Consider the following 21,369-nt stretch of genomic DNA (forward strand, 5'->3'; position numbering starts at 1 on the left):
GCTAAGATACTGCGCAGGACCCTCAAGCTCCCAGGCCTCTGGTAGAGGACCCGAGCTTGAAGGATAAACCGCCCGCAGGGGCGTGCTGGGTGTTTTTTTTTTATATAGTTTGATTTGGTACAGTGATGGTAAACTGACGCTGTCAGTTCTGAAGTTTTACATATCAGGAAATAGAATCATTTACCAGGTTGTAACCTTATTTAAATACAACCTCAGATACACAACAATATATGACATACTGCACTATACCACTGCTACAACAGAAATGAAGCCAAAAGGAAAATGCAGTGTGTGAAAAACTGAGCACTGCCCATGATTCAATAACGTGTAGAACCACTTTTAGCAGCAAAAACGTGAAGTAAATGTTTTTACTTTATCAGTGTCTCACATTGTTGTGGAAGACTTTGGCCCACTCTTCTTTACAATGCTGCTTCAGGTGAGGTTTGCAGACATTCATTTATGGACAGACCTCTTGAGGTCCCACCGCAACATTTCAATCAGGTTGAGGTCTGCACTTTGACTGGGCCAGCACAGTGATTCTTTCTTTTTCAGTCATTCTGCTGTTTATTTGCTGCTGTGCTTGTGATCATTGTCTTGTTGCATGACCCAGTTTAGTCCAAGCTTCAGCTGTCAGACAGATGGCCTGACATACAGAGGGGTTCATGTTTGACTCGATTACTGCAAAGTGCCCAGATCCAATATCTGCAAAACAAGCTCAAATCATCACCCCTGCACCAACATGCGGACAGCTGGTGTGACGTATTTGTGCTGGTTTCTTGTGTTTAGTCTTCGCCAAATGTAGCACTTTGCATTGTGGCCAAACGCTGATTTGGATTCGCTCTTGTCTGTCCAGAGGACATTGTTCCAGATGTCTTCTGGTTTGTTCAGAAGTGTGTGTGTGTATATATATATATATATATATATATATATACACATGTCTTTTTTGAGAAACAAGACTTTTCTTCTTGCAACCCATCCAAACAAACCCATATGTGTTCAGTCTCCCTATAATTGTACAATGGTGAACATTAACATTTCATATACTAATCGAGGCCTGAGGAGGCTGAAATGTAGCACTTGAGTTTTTTGCATAGCATTCATAGCACAGTCTGACCTTGGGGTAAATCTGCTGGGAAAATAGACAACTGTCTTGAATGTTTCCACTTGTAAAAATCTAAGCTCATTGCTGTTGTCTTTCCTCCTTGGCATTGTGTTAACACATCTGAATGCTCCAGACCAGAAAAGTGCCAGAACTTGTGCTTTTATAAAAGTGCTCACACATGCATTTGATCATTATACCTGGCTGCTGCTTACCCTCGTAATCCTTATGGAAGTGATAAGTACTTGATCTTTTTTAAAAAAAAAAAAATGACACAGTGTAATACGTCATGTTCTGTTGCTCATCTGAGATTGTATTTACCTAAGAACCAGATTATTTTTTAATATATGTAAAATCTTATAATTGAAAGAGGGCGTACTTTATTTTTACAACAACTTTACGATGCCTTGTTTTGCCCTCACATGGGTTTTAGCCTTTAAATATATCCTCTTGCTCTTAGCCGAGCTTTTTAATATCTCTGATATTTTCATCTGCCCAAAATAAAAGGTCAGTAAAAGGATAAGAGATTGAAAAAAGAACAGCACTCAACAGTTGCCTTTATGTTGCATGGTAGTGTTGTGACTCTGGAACAAGTTGGCTACAGCTCCTCCTCACTGTCCTTTTCCATTTGCAGAGGCATGAAATGATGGCGTATAATGGGGCGCGCAGCTACTTCAGCTATACCAACTGCTGGCTAGATGCCAAATTGGAAAAAAGTGAGTCGGTTCAAAAGAGGAGCTGTCTGTGGTATCCTTGGTAACTAAAATTGCTTAACATTTTTTCTCAAAGGTCAGAAGAAAAACGGGAAGAAGTGGAGACTTGGATTCCTCCCGCACATCTGAGACTTCCTTTAAGCTTATTTAGTTTTCAAGGTGTCCTTTGAGAGGGAGAGCGACACAACCAAAGGGAAGGTGACAAAGATGGAGGGGCTCTTCACCCTGGCTCTCTCTCATCATCATGACAGGGAAAAAAACGGAAAGGAAGACGGATTTGCTGGCACATACTTATTCACCTTCCAGTACCAGACTTCACTCGTTGTATAATAATGAAGAGAAAATGAGTACACTCTTTAATATTTAACGTAACATTTTGGGAGCTCGCATTTGAGACTATTAGTGAGATGCTACTCACAGCTGAAAGTGTATATTTAGGTGGCCAGTAAGCGCAGCACAATGACAAGCATGCGCATGTACAAATGTAATTTCCTTTGGAGAGCCAAAAGCCTCTAGAGGCTTTGTAGCTGCATTACAAATCAGGTCGCCATGGCTGCCACCATAAAGGAACTCCATTAAATAATTGACAGGGAGCAGAAAATGGCTAAATGCATAACAAGCAGGCATAAATCCATTCAGGAAGGAAAAGTAGATTGTGTGACAAGATGGAGCGATTTACTAATGTGACAGAGAAGAGAGAATGGTCTCATTTCTAACTAAAAAACACAACATTCAGGTAACTGAGAAAAAGTTTTTGTGGACTGAGGAGCTTCCTAACAGTGCTGGTCCAAATCAAAAGGCTCCATGCATACATAAATTCTGTCTTAACCTCATTATTTTTTACTTACATAATAGTTATTTATAGGTGAGGCTGTGCAGCTGAAACAAATTGAGACCAGTTTTCCTCTGTTACATGAATATTAATTAAAAACAGAACAAAGACATATGATCTGAACCAAAAATTTATAAGACTGCAAAACAAGTCACTTAACAGCATCGCTTGGAGAGCAAGCACAAGGATCAGAAGGTAATGCCATAACAAATACCGCGATTGTGAAGTTCTAACGCCAGGCAACAAAGTAATCACTAAATTGCTTCTGAGCTGTTAAAATGCAATTGCCATGGTATTAACAAAACAGCAATAACTAAAACATTGCTGCAAAGGTAAGCTTATTAGCTGCTAACACCCAAATGTTGTTAAACAGCTAATAGGCTGCTAACTACGTCAGCGGTCAGCTAGCATCTATTAGCTATGGTTGCTGTGGTCCCTAAACTCTTCCATCCATCCATCCATCTTCTTCCGCTTATCTGGGGCAGATAAGCACCTAAATCACCTAAAATGGACCAGCGGCTCTACTCTGAGCCCCTCCCAGATGGCTGAACTTCTCACCTCATCTCTAAGGGAGAGTCCAGCCACCCTTCGGAGGTGCTGATTCTCATTCCCACTGCTTCACACTCGGCTGCGAAGCCCCCTAAATTCTTCAACTTTGTGAAATTACAGCTAACAGCTTATTTGGTTTATCTATTTGCTTGATTTTGTACATCTGTTGCAATGGGGCTGAAAACACCTGATATCAAAGATTAAGAGGTCTGGCCCACTTTTTTCCATATAGTGAAAAACCTGTGCTGTGTGTTGTTCAAAAAAAAAAAGAAAGAAGCTATTTGTATTTTTTTTTTTCAAATCAGCTTCTTTACCCAACAGCCAAACAACCAGCAATAGAAATAACTGAGCCACACATAAAATGTCTAGTGTGTGATAGATTGACCAACAAGCCATGATGCACAGAAAGATGTGAGTTAGTGCTTGGGAACTAGCTCGAGGAGCAGAAGAGCAGAATAAAGTCCTCTTGGGGCTCCATTGTCAGGAAGAAGAGATCAGAAACACTGGCAGGAGGTCGGAGTCGTATGATGTTGTCGGGGTCTGATGGGACAAAGAGTCGGAGGAGCATGCCGGAAACAGAACAGTGTTAAATAATGTGTGTGATGGGAATTGCTTGGTTCAAATAAACTGCAAATACTGCACTATGGCAGTAGAGTAATGTAACAGTATAGATAAAGGCATGATGTAAGTGGTGCGTTAGTGCTTGTGATGCAGCGCTGACCAGAAATAGCAGACAGCAACAACATCAGCGGCAACAGAAAATGGTGGCAGCAGTGGTTTAAATCAAATGACGTGACATGACAGGAGCAGCAGCAGTGAGAGACACACGAGGAAAGACATAAATGGTATTATTGACCTTGAAAATGGTGCTTTAGAAAAAAAAACACAAAAGGAAGTGGAGCTTGTTGGTTATTTGTTATGTAGCCCTATCGGCAGGTGTTGGTGAATTAGTCGAAACAGTCTGACTTTTATTCGTTTATTTTTTAAATTTTACCCAAGCAGGTCCGCTGGACTAGAAATTTGCAACATTTTGCTCTGAAGGACTTTGAAGAAGTTACTTTTCCATACTTTAGTTGTATGTATGTTTTGTTGCCACGTGTTTCTGCATGTAGAGCAACACTGATGTTGGATTTAGGGGCCATGCAGTGCCTCCTACATTATCCACATTTTTGTATGGTCACTGACTCTCACGCCCTCATTATAAAGGGAAGATCATCAAACTGACTTTGACTGAGGCTAGCTGGAACACCAGTAAAAACTTTAGTTGGGATGCGTATATTCCACCCTTGAGTCTCATTGGTGCACTTTCCTCAGATACTTTAATCCCAGCTGTTTTGTTTTGTCACCGTTCTGGTTTAACTCAATGCTTTTGTGTTCCAGATTTTTTTTGCCCAGCTTTTTAATTCTCCTTTATTCCTGTACCCTATTATCTGCCCCGCTCAGCTCTCTTCTGTTCTCTGCTGTTTTTCCTTTGTTGTCCAAGGACACCCAGCTCTGACTGGGATGGACACAATGACTGTTGGAAGTGGATTTCATTTATCACTGTGGCACTAATAGCTGCCCATCATCCCTATTGCCGTGAGAGCCCTTAAACCTCCAATAGTGACAGGTGGTGAGTTGTGTAGGAAAGGCCATAAAATATCCACCCAGAGGGTTTACAACAATTAGGAGGAAGTAAAACAGACATAAAGGATTTAAAGTCTGATGAGGGGAAGTGCTTTGTGAAGCTAGGTGTGTCTTGTAAGTATACAGGGTGACTCTGTAAATAGGTCAACAATAGAAAATGGTTTTCATTGCTACATAATTAACAAAATAGAACAAATCCAACAGATTTTAAAGGGTCAGGGATGTTACCGGTGAGCACTGAAAACCAGGATTGTTTTGGGACCCCAAAGCAGGTTGAGAATGTTGAGAAGGATTATAGATAACTTTTGTCTCAGATCTGTCCTTGAGCTGTGTTCAGCATGCCCACATTTCCCCGTGGTGCCACATGGATAGTTAAGTGCTTACAGGACAATACAGTAGTAATCAATCTCTGTTAATCTCAGTCACAAGTCTGGACATGGGTGGTACCGTATACACATGTGAGTAACAGTTTGATTGCAGCTGTTGCAATATTATAACATGGGTCAGTGTGGCTACCATGGTATACAGCTTTTAATGCAGCTGAACTGGAGAAAAAAATGAACGCTAGAGGGGTATAAGTTTAACATTCAGTCAGATTAAAAGAAGTTATATAGACTTATATAGACTTATATAGACTCACTGACCACTTTATTAGGTACACCTGTTAAATTGCCCCTTAACACAAATATCACAGATACCTACTAGCAACTTGATGCATTTAGGCATCTAGACTTGGTCAAGAGGACCTGCTGAGTTCAAACTGAGCATTAGAATGGGGAAGAAAGGTGATTTAAGTGACTCTGAACATGGCATGGTTGTTGGTGCCAGATGGGCTGGTTCGAGTATTTCAGAACCTGCTGATCTGGTGAGATTTTCCCACATTATGGTCCACAAAAGAAAAACTAACCAGCAAGAAAAAGTTCTCAGGGATAAAATGCGTTGTTGTTGCCAGAGTGGTCAGACTGCTTCAAGCTGATAGAAAGGCAACAACAACTCAAATGACCACTTGTTACAATGCAGAAGAGGAATGCAGAAGAGCATCTCTGAATGCACAACATGTTGAATCTAGGCTACAGCAACAGAAGAGCCAACACGTTCTCACTCCCAAAGCGTAATATTTTACACTAGGTGACAAACCGTCAAAATATTATGCTTCTGGGCACCCAACATGCCCATAAATGACGAGATCAGAAAAATGAGGAAACATGAGAACCGTTTGGAATCAATCTACACATGTTCGTTCATTTTACTTAAATTGCTTTGGAAAACTATTTAACGTCATTAAATTGCTGGTTAACACTAGGGATAAGGTTATGGTTAGGGCTGGAATACATGGCTGTAATGTGTATTACCGCGGGACCATCATTCTACTGGATTTCACCAATAACCCGGCGTGTAGCATAAGAACGCAGAAGGTCACCTTTCGCGTTCCTCAGGAACACCGCGGGACGTGAAACATCGTTGGGATGTTACTCGAGAGTGAGAATGGGCTGGAAGACCACATTGGGTGCTGCTCCTGTCAGCTAAGGATAAGCTGCCAGGAGTAAAACAGTGCCTGGTCTGTTGAGTCAACACTGAGATGGGGTCCGAATTATATCAACAGTTCAGGCTGGTGGTGATGGTATAATAGTGTGAGGGATGTACTTTAGAACCAACTGAGCATGGTTTCAGTCCCACATCCATCTCTTTAAGATCACAGTGGGCCCAGCTCCTGATGGCTGCTTCCATGAGGATAACGCACCATGTTACAGAGTTCAGATCATCTTGAATATGGCAGTGAGTTCACTCAAAGGCCTCCACTGTCACCAATCCAGCACAGCACCTGTGGCATGCAGTAGAGGTTCACATCATGGATGTGGATGAACTGTGAGATGCAATCATGTTATTATGGAAAAACACCCTCTGAGGAATGTTTCCAGCACCTTGAAGATTGCAAAGTGTTAGCTTGACAGGTAAAATAGGAACTTGCGGGATAAGATCAAAATGTAGATTATTGTCAAAATGTTGTGGTCGCAAAGAAACTATTAATGTGCAAAAGTTGTCTAAATGTTTCAGCTTGGACTAAAGCTTCGGTCCAGCATTGCCATGTTGTGTGTGTGTGAAATGCAAAAACACAAAACAAAACAAAACTGCAGTCACCCCCTCAACACTTTTTTGTCTTATTAGTTTAAGAAAAGGAAAATTAAGGTGTTATGTTTGTTGTCAGTAACTATAAAGTTTGCATAAATTTGGCTTATCAACTTTTTTTTCTCTTAAAAAAAAATCCTTGCCTTAAGTAGCAATTCCCTCCTCGACACATTGGCTGAAATAAAATAATAGTTATTCACAGACTGGCTGGAGGTAATACACAAATCTGAGGGAAGAATTGTGTCTGTCCAGGGATGACTCAGTTTAGCTTATGTAAGAGTCTAAATGTGATTAAAGAAACAGCTCTATTATTATTTTACTCACTCATTCTCACCTCACCACGAGCAGAAATCAGGCAAGAGAACAGAACCTGACCTAAACATGTATAAGTGTGTTAGAACAAAAATGCTTAATTGTGTGTAAAACCCGGAAGAAGACGAAGCTGCTCCTTTGCTTTCTTGTTGAAAATTCATGTCGTGCTCTGTCAGAAGAAAAGCAGCTCAATTTCTGTCTTATGGTGCTTCCTCAAATAGAGCTGAAGCGCTCCTTGAGGACTTGACTCGTTGTCAGATGTCGGAGAAATGTTCCAGAGCTCTCACTGAACACATCCGTTGTGCTTCAGCTGAAGAAAGCTCAGAATAAATAAATGCATGTGTTGAACAACTGTACTCTTTATTTTCTTTTTTAATTATCATATCCAGAGGTCAAACCTTACATTTGTTTAGAGCTAGTCCAGCTCATAATACCTTTATTACAACACGGTGTACTTAACAAATCAATAAGCAAACAAGCTTTTCTACGGTATATCTTGCACACAGCTGACACTCGAGTGAACACTGAACTGTGTTTTCTGAGATCTTCCCATTTTCAGCACTCTCGTTCACTTTAGATAAATCAAACCAAGCGTGAAAGCGGCCAATACTCACAAAGCAATGAAGCTGCATTTCTCAAAAAACGGTTTGATTTCAGGTGACGTTTGCACCTCTCTGTCCGCTCGCTTAAATCACACGCAGATGAATTCAGAGATCTTCCAAAAACGGGCAACACTTAAAATTTTTAAACTCATGTTGACCCCCTCCCTGCACATTTGTGCTTGATATAAGAATTATAAATGGCTTAGTGAAGGGACTTCAGTGGAAAGTTTCTGTGGGAAAAAAGGTATTCTGACAGACACAGAGCTCCAAATTTACCACCCTGTCTCTCAGCCAATGGCTTGGATAAATATTTCACCATGTTTCCCCTCTCAGAAGTAAAAGGTTTGTGAGGTTCTCCTGGAGATGACTGACGACTGTTGCACAAGAGGGCCAGTTACAGTGTTTCAGAGCAGAAAATAGCACACTATATTGTGCTCTATGGGGTAGCCTAGTGGAGGTAATGGAATTCTCCATTAGCTTGGACATTCTGGTTACCTATGGACAGGTAATTCCTGAGGGCCGCTGTATCTACCAGAGATGTGAATAAAAAAACAATTTAAACATCACTGACTGTGTTCAGGTCACACTGTATAGGAGGTGATTATAATCCACTGCCACTGTGTATTTAGCTTGCGCTTTCATCATAATGCAAGGTTCAAATATGGTATGCATTTTGAAAAATGCTCTAGATTTCTATTCAGACTTGCAGATGGTCCAGCAATGTGTAAGTCTTGAGCCACCTCTTGTTTATGTTTTCCTATAAACAGGAAATAGATGCAGCAATTTACTTATAACATGCAAATGGAGAGGCTGTTGCTTGGGAGGTAAAGCAGGTCATCGTTTATTCAGAAGCTTGGTGGTTCGAAGTCTGGCTGCTCCAGTTTTCTTTGGGCAAGATCTTGAACCTGGAGTTCAAGATTGGACTGGGAATGTTTTTTTTAGAAAACACTTATATGAAGTAAAAAGCATGAATGAGACATGTTGTACAAAGTGCATTGAAAGCTTGAGTAGAAAAAGCACCATATAAGAACCCTTTTAAATAACTGGAAATACAGTTCAATTCTAACGTGAAAGTCAATATTTGCTATGACCACCGTTTTTCTTCAACACAGTCCAATGAATGTGGATGATCTTTGCTGGGTTTTTTCCTATTTCTTGAAGACATGACTTTCAGATACTGTTCATCTACTGTAGATAGTTTTATAGGCCATCCATCTCTCCAGTTTGTTGAGATAAACTGCACACCATGGTGAGATATACCAGGTTTTTTGATAATAGCTCATTGGGAATCACCTTGCTGGTGCAAAAATAAAATTTTGTGCCTGTCAAACTATGTCTGTCTTTGGCATTTTTTATAGATTCAGCTAAAGAAACGAGAACATATGATATATTTTTAAGACAGACTGCTAGTAACCAAGTGCATAAAATGCTATTTGGTTCTTGTCTGTCTAGAGACAACACAGGTTTATCCCTTTAGTTAGGTAACTTTTTGACGCTTGAATGAGTGACAGGTCAATGTTAAGTAGCTTAATAATAATAAAAAAAAATTCCACTATATTGACTGTAAATTTGTTAAAAAGAAGCCCATGTCTAAAGAAAAACTTTGAAAGAACACCAGGAAGCTTGCAAAAAAATAAAAATAAAAATGAAAGTCTGGGTCCTTGGTTCAAAACTTTTGCACATCCCTGTGTATGAAAATAAAAGTTCTGTATTTTAATATCAACATTGGATTAAGTGACTGTGTGTAATGTGGGAGACATCCCTTGTAGCGATGCTGCTTGGTTTCTCAGCTCAGTTCTGTGGCGCACTTATGTTTTTTGTCTCACTCTGACAGTGCTCATAATGTGGCAGCGTGTCAGTGCTGGGGACTAACTGTGTTCAGCTGGTGAACACAGGAGTTAGTGGAGAGAGGGAGAAAGAACAGTATACTTTTATCTCTGAGCTGAATGCATGTTTCTGCCATATTAACCTATCACTGTTACGTCGTACGCGGCAAAGGGAACTACACGTACATGTTTTTGCCGTTGTTACTGTTTCTTGTTACCCTGCCTCTCCAGGGTTAGTAAAGTTCAATTTTTAGAATGCAAAAATAAGAATGATTAAACCCACAGATGTTTGCATCAGCACATCCTGCTGCAAGATATGCAAGAAGCAGTGTAATGAAGTGTCAAAATGCGTGCTCTCTTAGCCAAACCGGCAGTCATTTGTCTCCAGAAGAACGATGAGAGGATTGTGTGTCCAATGAGAGTGTGCCTGGAAACAGCTCTGCCTTCTAAAGGTCTGAAGATGAGTCATGGTGGCAGAGAACTGCCCTCCACCCCCCACTGACAAACAAATATCCCCCCAAATAAGCACCACAAACACCATCTTCATTACTGAGTAATGGATTCAGAGAGGAGTGTTGCATTACTGCGTATCTATTATGAATTCCGTAGAAGCATGGCACGTACTCATCTTGGCTCTGTTTCATATTTATTTGACATTGTTGTCTGTGTGTTTAGTCTCCCCTGTGAAACTTAAGTACATTTTAAGTGAGGGGTGTAAACTACTCAGATTAGTGGAGGGATTAGAAGAATGAACACAAAGTAGTTGTTATATAACGTCCACTGAGGACGGACAACCTGAGCTGAAGGATCTTGGAGTCTGACAGTGTGATGGTGCGCGGCACACGAGTTTACATGGAAACTGAAAAGTTACTGTCTCGTGTAACCAATGACAAAAGTAACCTACACCAACGCAACTACCAGTTGTAGCTGTATCTTTTTCTTTCTTTCTTTAGTGTCGCAGTATTTTCTGCCACCGTCAGCCCACAAGACCTGCCATGGGCGACAACATAATGACACCTGTCTCAGATAAACGACTGATGTTTCATTCAGCGTGGCAGTTCTGATACGAGGCGTGTGAGGCTTTTTAAAGCCGATTAAAAAAAATCTGATCTGGGTTAGATGTCTGTGTGTGTGTGTTGGTGGTGAGGAAAGGATATAATAAAGCGCTCCTAGCAAAGCGCTAGTTGTAGCCCTGGTGTCCATTCAGAGTCATTCTGATTTAGATCAATACCACTTGCATTATGTGTTGGCACTAGTTAATAAGCACCAGTGTGCATCAGAGGTGCTGGACTAGAGAGCATTTTGACATTTTGTATACCGTCACTCAGATGTGTCTACAACCAGCATCTCTTAAAAACGCACTAGAAATGATTTCTGAGGAGTGTTATAATGTTATTTGACAGCCAAGTTTGTTAATGTCCATACTTAATCTGAAGGTAACAGAAAATGAGCTGCAGATGGCAGCGAGCTCTGTAATATTTGTGACTAGCATAATACCAAGCTGTACAAACACTGGAGAAAATGTTTAAAGATGAAGTCATATTTTAAAGCTACACCTGACAAGCTGAACTTTTAAAAACCTGTCAATAGAGTAAGGACCCAATTCGAAAAGCACTGAATGTAATTTGACAGTGAATCACAGCGATCCTTACTAAGTTTTTTTATGTTAGAATTAACAGCAAAGCAGAAATCAGATAAATAGCCCGGAGAGTGGAATATAGAGTTTTCATCAATGACACATCTGGTGCTGATGAGTGCTGCGGGCGTGCCGCCAAAACATGCAGTGTCGTACACACAGATTTATCATTTTGTGTGAATAGTGGCTATTTTCCCAGTTTTGTACAAATCCGAGCCTTTCACACCTCATTTTGTCCTTATTTTTTTTTCCCTGACACCTCCAGCTGCTATTTGAAACCACTGAGCTGCCTGTTTGATTGATAGCTCGTTCTCTACTTACCAAGCTCAAAGAGCCAAAGAAAAAGCAGCAAATAACCCTCCGGGCAATGACAGAGCTTAAGACCTTTCATCCAGATGTCTGTCTTTGAAATGAGGGGACGTTTCTTTGATGCTACCACACTACAAGCCTAAAAGGGTGGATTGTAAATGATAAATGAATAATACGATTTTGTTTTTGAGATGACAGAGAGAATATATTAGATGAGGAGTTTAAAACAAGATGTCAATGTGACATCAAATGCTTTTAGTACTTGCTAATGATGCTTCATTTGTCTCCTTTTCTCGCAGGTATCTGGGGATCACACGACCTCTCACCTACCCAGCCCGGCAGAACGGTCAGCTGATGGCCAAGATGATCCTGGGAGTCTGGCTGGTGTCAGCATCCATCACACTGCCGCCTTTCTGTGGCTGGGCCAAAAACGTCCACACAGCCGGTGTGTGCCTCATTAGCCAAGACTTTGGCTACACCATCTATTCCACAGCTGTGGCCTTTTATATCCCTATGCTGGTCATGCTGGTCATGTACTACAAGATCTTCAGGGCAGCTCGCAAGAGCGGCGCCAAGCACCGCTTCACCAACCTTTCACGACGCGAGCGTCTCGAAACAGTGGCTAACGAGGCTCTCCGAATGCAGGGCCTGAAGCCGCCCGGCGTGGCAGAGGAGTGTGCCGCATTGTCCCGCCTGCTGACCCGCGAGCGCAGAAACATCTCCATCTTCAAGCGGGAACAAAAAGCAGCCACGACACTGGGGGTGATTGTGGGCGTCTTCGCCGTGTGCTGGCTGCCCTTCTTTATCCTGTCCACCGCCAGGCCCTTTATCTGCGGAGTGGAATGTAGCTGTGTGCCCATCTGGCTGGAGCGCACGCTCCTGTGGTTAGGTTACGCCAACTCCTTAATGAATCCCTTCATCTACGCCTTCTTCAATCGAGACCTGCGCTCCACTTATCGTGACCTTCTCCGGTGTCGCTATCGCAACATCAACCGTCGGCTTTCCGCCGTGGGTGTACACGAAGCTCTCAAAGTGTAAGGCCGAATGGTTAAAGTCGCTGCTCTTGGACACTCGGTGCTTAAAAGGCGACACATAAACAGCCGGCCTGCAGACAGACACGGCCTAACGGGATAAAAGTCAGTGTTAGTGGCTCGCTGCAGACAGCACAATCACTTCAGTGTGTGAGTCAGTCATTCTATTTTTGGAAAGAAAATCACAGAGCGTACTTGATGGACTATTCAAGTCGACACTGCTTTTGTGCATATGCCACAATTCCATCCTGTTCCAGATTTATGATGGAATAATGCCGTAACAAAGGAAATGACATATAAACACAATCAATCATTCTAGGGCTTTCAAAGAGACCATAAGGCAAGCAGATTTCTGTATATTAACAAAATTGATGTTTGATAACAAATAACGTTTGTTTCGTGGCTTTCTGACCATCTCCCTCTCATCGTGTATCCACGCAAATCCCCGATGATTATTTTTCAAACGGGAGGTAAACACTTTGAGGCGTATTACAGGACGGAAACTTATATCACGCCATCTAAAGTCAGAGCCTTCAAGCTGGTCCTCCGACTGAATTTATTTTGAGCACCCTAGATGTCACCCAGTTGTTTAAAATCTGGTGATTCTAAGTAGAACAAAGTGGGGTGGAAAATGCTGATTTAACACAACATAGTGAGAACTTCTCAATGTTTGAAGGTAGTTTGTTTTGTGTCTGCATGAAACATATTTTTCTTACATGCCACTGTATACATTAATCAAAACAGAAGTGGTGGCAGCGGTGTTTCATGGGTAACCCAGACACTGCATCGCACAGAAACCATGATACTGTGGAGCTTTTCACTTTTCTCCAGGCAACTAAACGTTTCCACTTTAATAATTAGAATTTCCACATTCTTAAGACTCGTTTTCCTCACTGGTTGTTGACAGTGTTTTTATCTCTCTTTTCAATCAGGATGTGTGCCCCCCCCCAGTTCAGTACATTTCCTTTTTATCTCCTCAGTGACTTGTACGAACCCATGTCCGATATCATCAGTCGAGCAGTGTGTGCTTATTTTCTACCTCGATTTTTTGAAATGCTCTACATTTCCTCCCCCCCAAAAAGGTGTACTGCTGTATCATTTTGTATCGAAATGCTATTTTTTATTGTGTAAAGTCAATCTGTCTACAGCTGTGTGCGAGCGCTTTGAGTGACCACTCTGTTATTACCTTGAGAAAGAAGTTGGAGAAAGGGGTAAAAGTATTTCATCACTTTGTAAATAAAGAAACACCGAAGATGTCACTGTGGCCTAGATTAGTGTGAAAGCCATTCGTGCAAAGTCAGTGAAGTTCTTGTTCTTTGGACTGAGATTGCAGTGATTTAGGAGACAATCAACATGGGTCTTCTTGCTTTCTAGCCCCCACGGAGCATCCTCAAATGCCTGATGCACCCAGTATGTCATGCATAGAAATAAAGACCAACCTTTAAGCCCATTAGAAGTCTTTGATACATTTGTGACCTTTCTTAAAGCAGTATCGCCAAGACTGTTGGACTACAGCTAGGATTCTTAAGGATGGTTGCCCCTCCCGTCTGCCCCAGAAATGCTTTTATTCAGAGTCTGGGTAACAGCTGTCTGCTTACTCCAAGGGAAAAACAGTGACGAAGAAGAGTAAAGTAGGATGTGTCTCGTCTTGTGGTCAGAAGGTATGTCTCAGTACAGACATATTTGGGTTGTGTTTGTAGAGGAGTGTCACTGTATCACAGGCAAATCACCACTTCAAATATATTTAACACATAAAGACCAACTTAGAAGACCAACAACATGGCTTTCCAATCATATTATTAAGGCTGACACCAAACAAGCCTTTTTATTTTGTGTGTACATACATATTCCTTCACTCACATACACATACAAACTGTTTCATCAAAATGACTTTGCACATCACAGGTATGATACGGCCAAACTCATTTATTTAAAAAAATATTCCAAGCACTTGCCGATGAACCCCTCCCCCTATCCAGTGTATAGTGGTGCTCTTTATAGGTGTCTGTTGAATTAAACTTAGCGCTGCCCCTCACCAGCAGTTTGCCTCAGGAGACCATACCAGGGGCAAATGCATCATAGACAACATACTTGTGGGATCACTCAGACATGCAAACCCTTCACCTTAAAAAGGTCGGAGAAAGAACATAAAAGTAATACTTTTCATTTTGCAGACAGGTGCTAACTTACTATGGGTTTTCAGAGCTTTCTCCTCAAAATAGTTACTTGCTTTGGTTGAAGAGCTGTTGTGGTAAACTGTGAATTGTAGCAACTTTGACACTTCCTGTCATTGTCCAATGCAACAAAAGTCATTGCAAGTTTTCCTGATTTTGAAGAGAAATTAGGCTAGCTTTATTTAATCCAGAAGAATGCTGTTACTGTTCATCATGACACAACTGCTGCGACATACAATCCCAACACAAATGTGATTTTTCGAAATGTTTTCAACTGATTCCTGTATAAAATCTCTTGGACAACCCTTTAAATGTGCCGCTTTTAATATTATTACTGTTATTACATGAGTCCAAAAATAAGCCTTGGCGGAACATTTGGCCATTTCCTTGATTTCACCGTCTGTCAAATGGTTTGGTGGGATGGTACCCAAATCTAACATAAGGACATTCCTAATTATACTCTTTCATTTGCACTATGAGTGGCTCTCCAAGTCAGTTGAACAATGTTATGCAATTCAGCCCTGCTGACAATAAGAAAAACCCATATGATGATCACAGGGGATAAAATCTAGTTAACCGGCCCTTCGCAGACTAAAGTCTATTTAGGGTTCAGAGTCCCTGGAGTAAAGAGCAGCAACACAGCCTCAACCTGCACGCTGACATTTTGTTTCAGCACACTCAGAGGAGGCAGCGCTAGTGGATCTTGTGCGCTGCCCCTAAGACCTTCAGACTCCCGGCAACCATGTCAACGGGCGTTACTCTCGGGGAGTGAGCACCACTGCGCCTGCGAGGAGCGCCTGCCCTCTCGGTCACCGTGTCTGGCCTCCTGTGCTGGCGCCTGATGTGTGTCATCGCTGTCGGTGAACGGGAGGAACTATTTTCATTTGATGTACATTCATCTAAGGGAGAAGGATAGTAGCTGAGAGTCTTTCACATATGCTGCCCAAAGGCTCAGTTGCCAGCTCTGACAAGCTGTGGGGGTTGATGTGGGGACTATCCACTCGCGCTTTGCTATTTTTAATCTGTCCCAGCAATTAAACGAGGAAGCTCTGATTAAGCATGGGTGAAAAGGAATTTAAAGTACTGTGATTTTGCTATCCTTCCATGTACCCTCTGCACATGCAAATAATAATAATAATTATTGATTTGGAGATAGTCTTTGATACTGCATAGGACAATTATGGTGACCAGGAACTTGTAATATTTCTATTCAACTCACTTAATACATGATTAGTCCACATTTATTGTGTTTAAAATACAGTTTGTGTTTCTTTCAGTACATGACAAAGTCAAGTTCATTTATATACAATATGTTTTGTAGCTGAGGACACGTCACATGTTGGTGCAAAAACCTTTGGAAAGTATGAGTCTGACTTTCAACAAAAAACAAAGAACAAAAAATGTGTGCATTAACATTTACACTGCGTGAACAGAATAAAGTGCACGTGGTGGTTTCCAACATGTCAACGGAAGGACTGGACGTCCTGAGACGATTTTAACCAGGTAAGAAATAAGAAATAAAAAATTGTAATAAATTATTATTATTTTGCTTAATTTTGTGATTTGCCACAGTTTCCTTCTTAAAGCCCCTAAAAACGGTGCAGGTGGTTCCATTAAGGTTGGAAACACCTGCACCTCATACAAAATTAAAGGAGCCATGTGATATTTTCACTGATTCAGGCTTTCATTTAATATTTCTTAATAAAAGAAAGCATGCATTAAACTATTTTTCTGTTTTTGTAAGGTGAATGTTGGGATTTTCATATTGTACATTGTTTAAGTGTGTGCTTACCTCTAAGCATCATCACAGTGAGCTTAATAGCATCATTGTCATTTGCACTGAAGACTCTGTATGTAACAAATAGTAAAACAGAGTAATTAGCACCGGCAGTGAGCTTGATTAAAAGATTTATTTTTACAGTTATTCACTGTGGGAACAAAATAATTAATTTAAGAAAATCATACATTAAATATTATTAAATATTCTCCAATGCTTCCCTTCTCTAACTATAAGATGGATATATGGGTAGTTGCTGAATTTCGATTTTTAATGTAACAGACTAGTTATTTCTTTTACCTGTAACTTATCAAAGCCACTCTCAGATTATTCCAAACACACATCGATGTAAATCTGGTTTCTGAGATATTTTGGGCACACGTGTACCCGGATGTTACATCCTCAAATATAATCAGGGCCATAAATGTAGCCTCGTTTCCCACCTACTAATTAAAAAGGGAAGCTATAAATACACCAGTAAACATGTCAATTATGTGTTAATCCAATTTATGCGGTGTGTCCTGAAATATCAACTTCCTCCCACGGCCACCACCCATGGCCAATCACAGCATGAGTATCTGTTCATTGTCTATGGGACTTCCTGTGGGGATGGGCCTGTGGCAAATGCAGATAAGTTATCTAAGTGTCACCAAGAAGTTTTTTCCCCTCATTTTATTTTGTGGAGGCAGCGACCTGTAATTAGGTTTTGTCATAGAGCTGGAAGGTAAATGTCTGCTTTTTAAGGTTGCAAGCATCAAAGAACCTGCGTATGAGGGCAGCCTCTCCTGTACACTTCAAAGTGAACGAAGTAGATATAACACTTCTTTTGCATAGCAGTTTTTTTTAACTCGGGTATGAGAGCATGGACTTGATGCCTTGTATTTGCACACATGTTCACAGTGCTGGCTGCCAAGAAACCCTCCTACACGGCTTGTATCGGATAAGCCTGTCGATTGTTCTGCACTGCATCTTTGAGGCCAATCAGTAAGAGTGTGAATGTGTGTGGAAAGGCCCCCATATGGTCTAATGCTCCACGTTCCCTTAATATGTTAAGCGTATCACAATAGTAGCACTTCCTAAAATCATCCGCTGCTTTTTGGGATCTTAAAGAATTTGCAGACATTGTGATTAACCTACAAGCCCATTCACATGGAGGTCTGATATTTTTGCATCTTCCCATTTCAGTGCCAGGTTTTGTTTAAATGGATTTTCTTTTATAAATAGGCTACAGTATTTGTGGTGGTAAAAACATATTGCGAGCCACATTTTTCAGACAGACTTGATTTTCCAGAATTAAAACTCCCACTTGGAACAGTGTGACATAAAATAATAATAATTAAAAAAAGAAAAAAAAAAAGAACAGAATCTACCACATAGAGTTATTATTAGGCTTGCAATCTCATGAAATAACTTATCTAATAAAATATTTTAGGATGCAGAGAAATGTCAGCAATCGATTATTTAGTGGATGGACAGACTTGAAATGATTAGTAAGATTAGAATAAGTTTTTTCTTTTATCAGACTCACTTATTCACCACACATCAGTTGTCTGTCGTTTTGTTCGTATACGTCTCACACAGTGACCAGGACAGGTCAGCTGCTTGTCATCTGCTCAACTAGCTTAATTGCTGTCTCGCTGCCTTTTAAGAACAGTGAAAGAAAACAGCAGTTTGGTGAGATTGAGGATAATGGGCTGCCTTTTGCAACCAGCAGCCTATGAAATGACAGTAAATGCCTCAACCTGCAAAGGCCACCATTTGGTGTGAATTAATTCTTTGTAATTGTGTGCAAGACGCAGATTTAAAATGCAGTTCCATTGTCAGACTGAGGAACATCAAGTAGCGGGCTTTTATGCAAGTTAACAAAGCACAAAACATTAGACATATTAAAGCCACTGTGAGTTGGTTATTATGTGTTCAATCAACTCAGTCGCTTTGCCATTTAGTTTCATTTTGTCATTATGGGAAGGAGGATTTTGGAGAAAACTCCTCCATTTATCCAGACTTGGAACCGACATTAGAAGTGCTGGGTTGTGTCTCTTCCTGGAATAAAACCAGAGATCTTTCACATGCAAAGGTGAAAGTGTTAATCACTATACAATGGAGCGACTAAATAAAGTTTATACACTGTAACAAAGAAAAAATCCATAGAATAGACTGAGGTCGGACCAGAAAATTACCAGTGCAATTTCTATTAACCTTATGGGGAATTCCAGTATTTGTAAAACAGAACAATTTATCATTTTAAAGAACTGTGAAATGTTTTATTAATAATTTCTGTAGTTAATGGGCACTTTCATCTGTTCAGTTTTGTATCCTCTATGTCAATAATGGACGTTTCCTTCACTGGTCGGAAAATTCAGTGTACATCATTAATCATATAAATTGAATAATTCAGCATATCTTCATCATTTGCCAGAAATGTGTTTAGCACTAAAGTTTTATAACGACCTAATCTAGCCATTGTTACGACCCTGAGGCCAGGGACCGTAACAGCCATCAGTAGCCCACAAATTGTGGCAAAAACCCAGTTAGTTTCCTCACCTTTAAAATGCTATTAAAATAGATATAAATCACTAGACTAATAGAATATAATGCTTCTAATTACTAAACAGAAAGATGATCAAACAAAGTTGGGATATATAAAGACTAAACATGATTTCTGTGTGCATTGTATAGACATTCTCTTGCCTGTGAATATTATAGTTCTGTGCACCTGTGGACCACCTGAAGTAGCGCGTTAGCATAGCATACAGTCGATGGGTTTGTCTTTCATTTTTCTGAAATCTTGAATGGGTCCCGAATATGCTGAGGCATCCGCTGAAAATCACGGGATGTAACGGTAGCTTGATGAATGTGACAGTACAAGTTTAATCTGCATTCTGCACTAAGTGCACAAAAGTTGCTCTGTGTGACTATGTGCGAAGGCAGCCTGAGACTTAAGTGAAGTCGTGAAGTGTGGGTGAGGTGGGAACTAAATTGCACAGCTTGCCTATGTCAGTTTGTCAAGTCTCTGGCAGTGCAGCAGGGTGCAAAGTGAAGACTGACAGCAGTTGGTCTGTGAGTGTAGACTCAAGCACAGTCAGGTGTTCCTGTGCTGTCTAAGCCAGTTGGAGCAGCAGTCAATCTCCACCTGCCTCTTGTCACTGCACATTGTTGTTGATCTGTGGGGTCGAGCCCATGCAAGAATTTCTCATCATGACACCTTACCTGACTGCTCTCAAATCTTAGCTCTGTTTTCTGTTGTCAACTCCCCACAGTGTACTGCCCCACAGTCACTTAGATTTGCTGTCAGTGATGAGTAGCACGAACAGGACAAGATGAAGGACTCAAAGGAATTTTTCTAAATTGAGTCTATCAAACGGTTCCATCCTGCTGGGATGTAAAATGCCAGATTGAGTCCTTGGCCTGTTTTGTTTCTGACATCATCCAGATCTATGATCCACAGTCATCCCTGATTCAAGTGTTTTGTGTTTGTTTATGAAGGCTACTGTATATTTGTGATATTATCCCAGATCCATACATCCATTTTTTTTCATCGCTTGTCCAATTCAGGGTCAATCACCAGCCTATTGCAGGGATAGCGCACAGAGACAGAGAACCATTTATGCTCCCATTCGTAGCTACAACCTATTTAGAATCATCAGTTATACTAACAAGAATGTCCTTGGACTGTGGAGGAAGCCATGCATGCACAGGCAGACTGCACACACCAAAATGCCCCAGCGAGCTGGTAGATTCGAATCCAGACCCTTCTTGCTGTGAGGTAATGATGCTGTCCAGATCTTTTCCAGAAAAAAAGATGCTGTTGCCGAAACAAATGTTTGAGTGTCTTGGGTGGTGCAATAGGACCATCCATCCATCAGTCTTAACTGCTTATCAACTTCAGGATCACAGAGAGCTGGCAAGGCAAGAGATCAGTCTCCCCATGCTTTGGCAGCACTCAGATGCCCCCTGTAGACAAGCCATTGCAACGTTTCAACAATAAAATGCCTACATTAAGAACTTTATCTGCTAATGTTCAGCAAGTAACATTCACCATAATTTTTGCCATCTTATTTCATCAATTTAGCATGCTAACATTAGCTATTTAGTAAAAAATAAAACAGACATATGAGGTAAAGGGAATTTTGATAGAACAAGGTTAAACTCAGTAGAATGTCTGTACAGCATACTGACACTGACTTTATTTTGGACTTGGAGGAAAAGTAATGATATCTGTCCTCTGGGTAACATGAATGAAATATTTGTGCTCAGAAAAAAAATCAAATAAAAATGCACAACTGGAATACCATTGGGAGAGATGGAATATAGGAAGCTCTCCATTTACAGTTCTCTAGATAGAAGGTTCTATTTGCGTGTACTCACATTGATGGAATGTAGAGATGGACCTGGTTACAGAATCAGAGCTCCGGTCTTGCTTTTGCAGTATGCACAAGCCGTGCTGTGCCTGGCAGGCTGCAAAAGTTGGGAGGAGCAGGAACGATGTGCAGCCGTCCTTGTGCAACAAACAGAAGCATAAGCTAAGAATCAGAGGTAGCAGCCGATGTTATGCATGTATGTAAATATCCTCTAAAACACCAGTTGGGTAGCTGGAGGGATGAGGGGCATTTATATCATTTTACCTTCTTTTGTAAAAGATAATACTCATAATAATACTTATTCACTTATTTTCAGGAGATGGAGAGGAGCTGGGGGATCAGTGCAGTGAGGCAGGGTATTTGAAGATTAATGCTTTCAGATGTGTCATTTAATG

General features: G+C 40.8%; 1 protein-coding gene across 1 annotated transcript in view; it reads left to right on the top strand.

Moving 5' to 3' along the window:
• Window positions 1-14,208, top strand: part of htr7c (5-hydroxytryptamine (serotonin) receptor 7c) — a 32,329-nt gene extending 18,121 nt beyond the window's left edge. Inside the window, exon 2 of the mRNA XM_005733568.1 lies at window positions 11,931-14,208. Within this exon, the coding sequence (XP_005733625.1) occupies window positions 11,931-12,669 (739 nt within the window). The 3' untranslated portion in view covers window positions 12,670-14,208. The remainder of the gene's footprint in view (window positions 1-11,930) is intronic.
• Window positions 14,209-21,369: the final 7,161 nt, after the last annotated feature.

Source organism: Pundamilia nyererei, unplaced genomic scaffold (genome assembly GCF_000239375.1).
Source record: "Pundamilia nyererei isolate P.nyererei 1_Seehausen unplaced genomic scaffold, PunNye1.0 scaffold00053, whole genome shotgun sequence".
NCBI lineage: Eukaryota > Metazoa > Chordata > Actinopteri > Cichliformes > Cichlidae > Pundamilia > Pundamilia nyererei.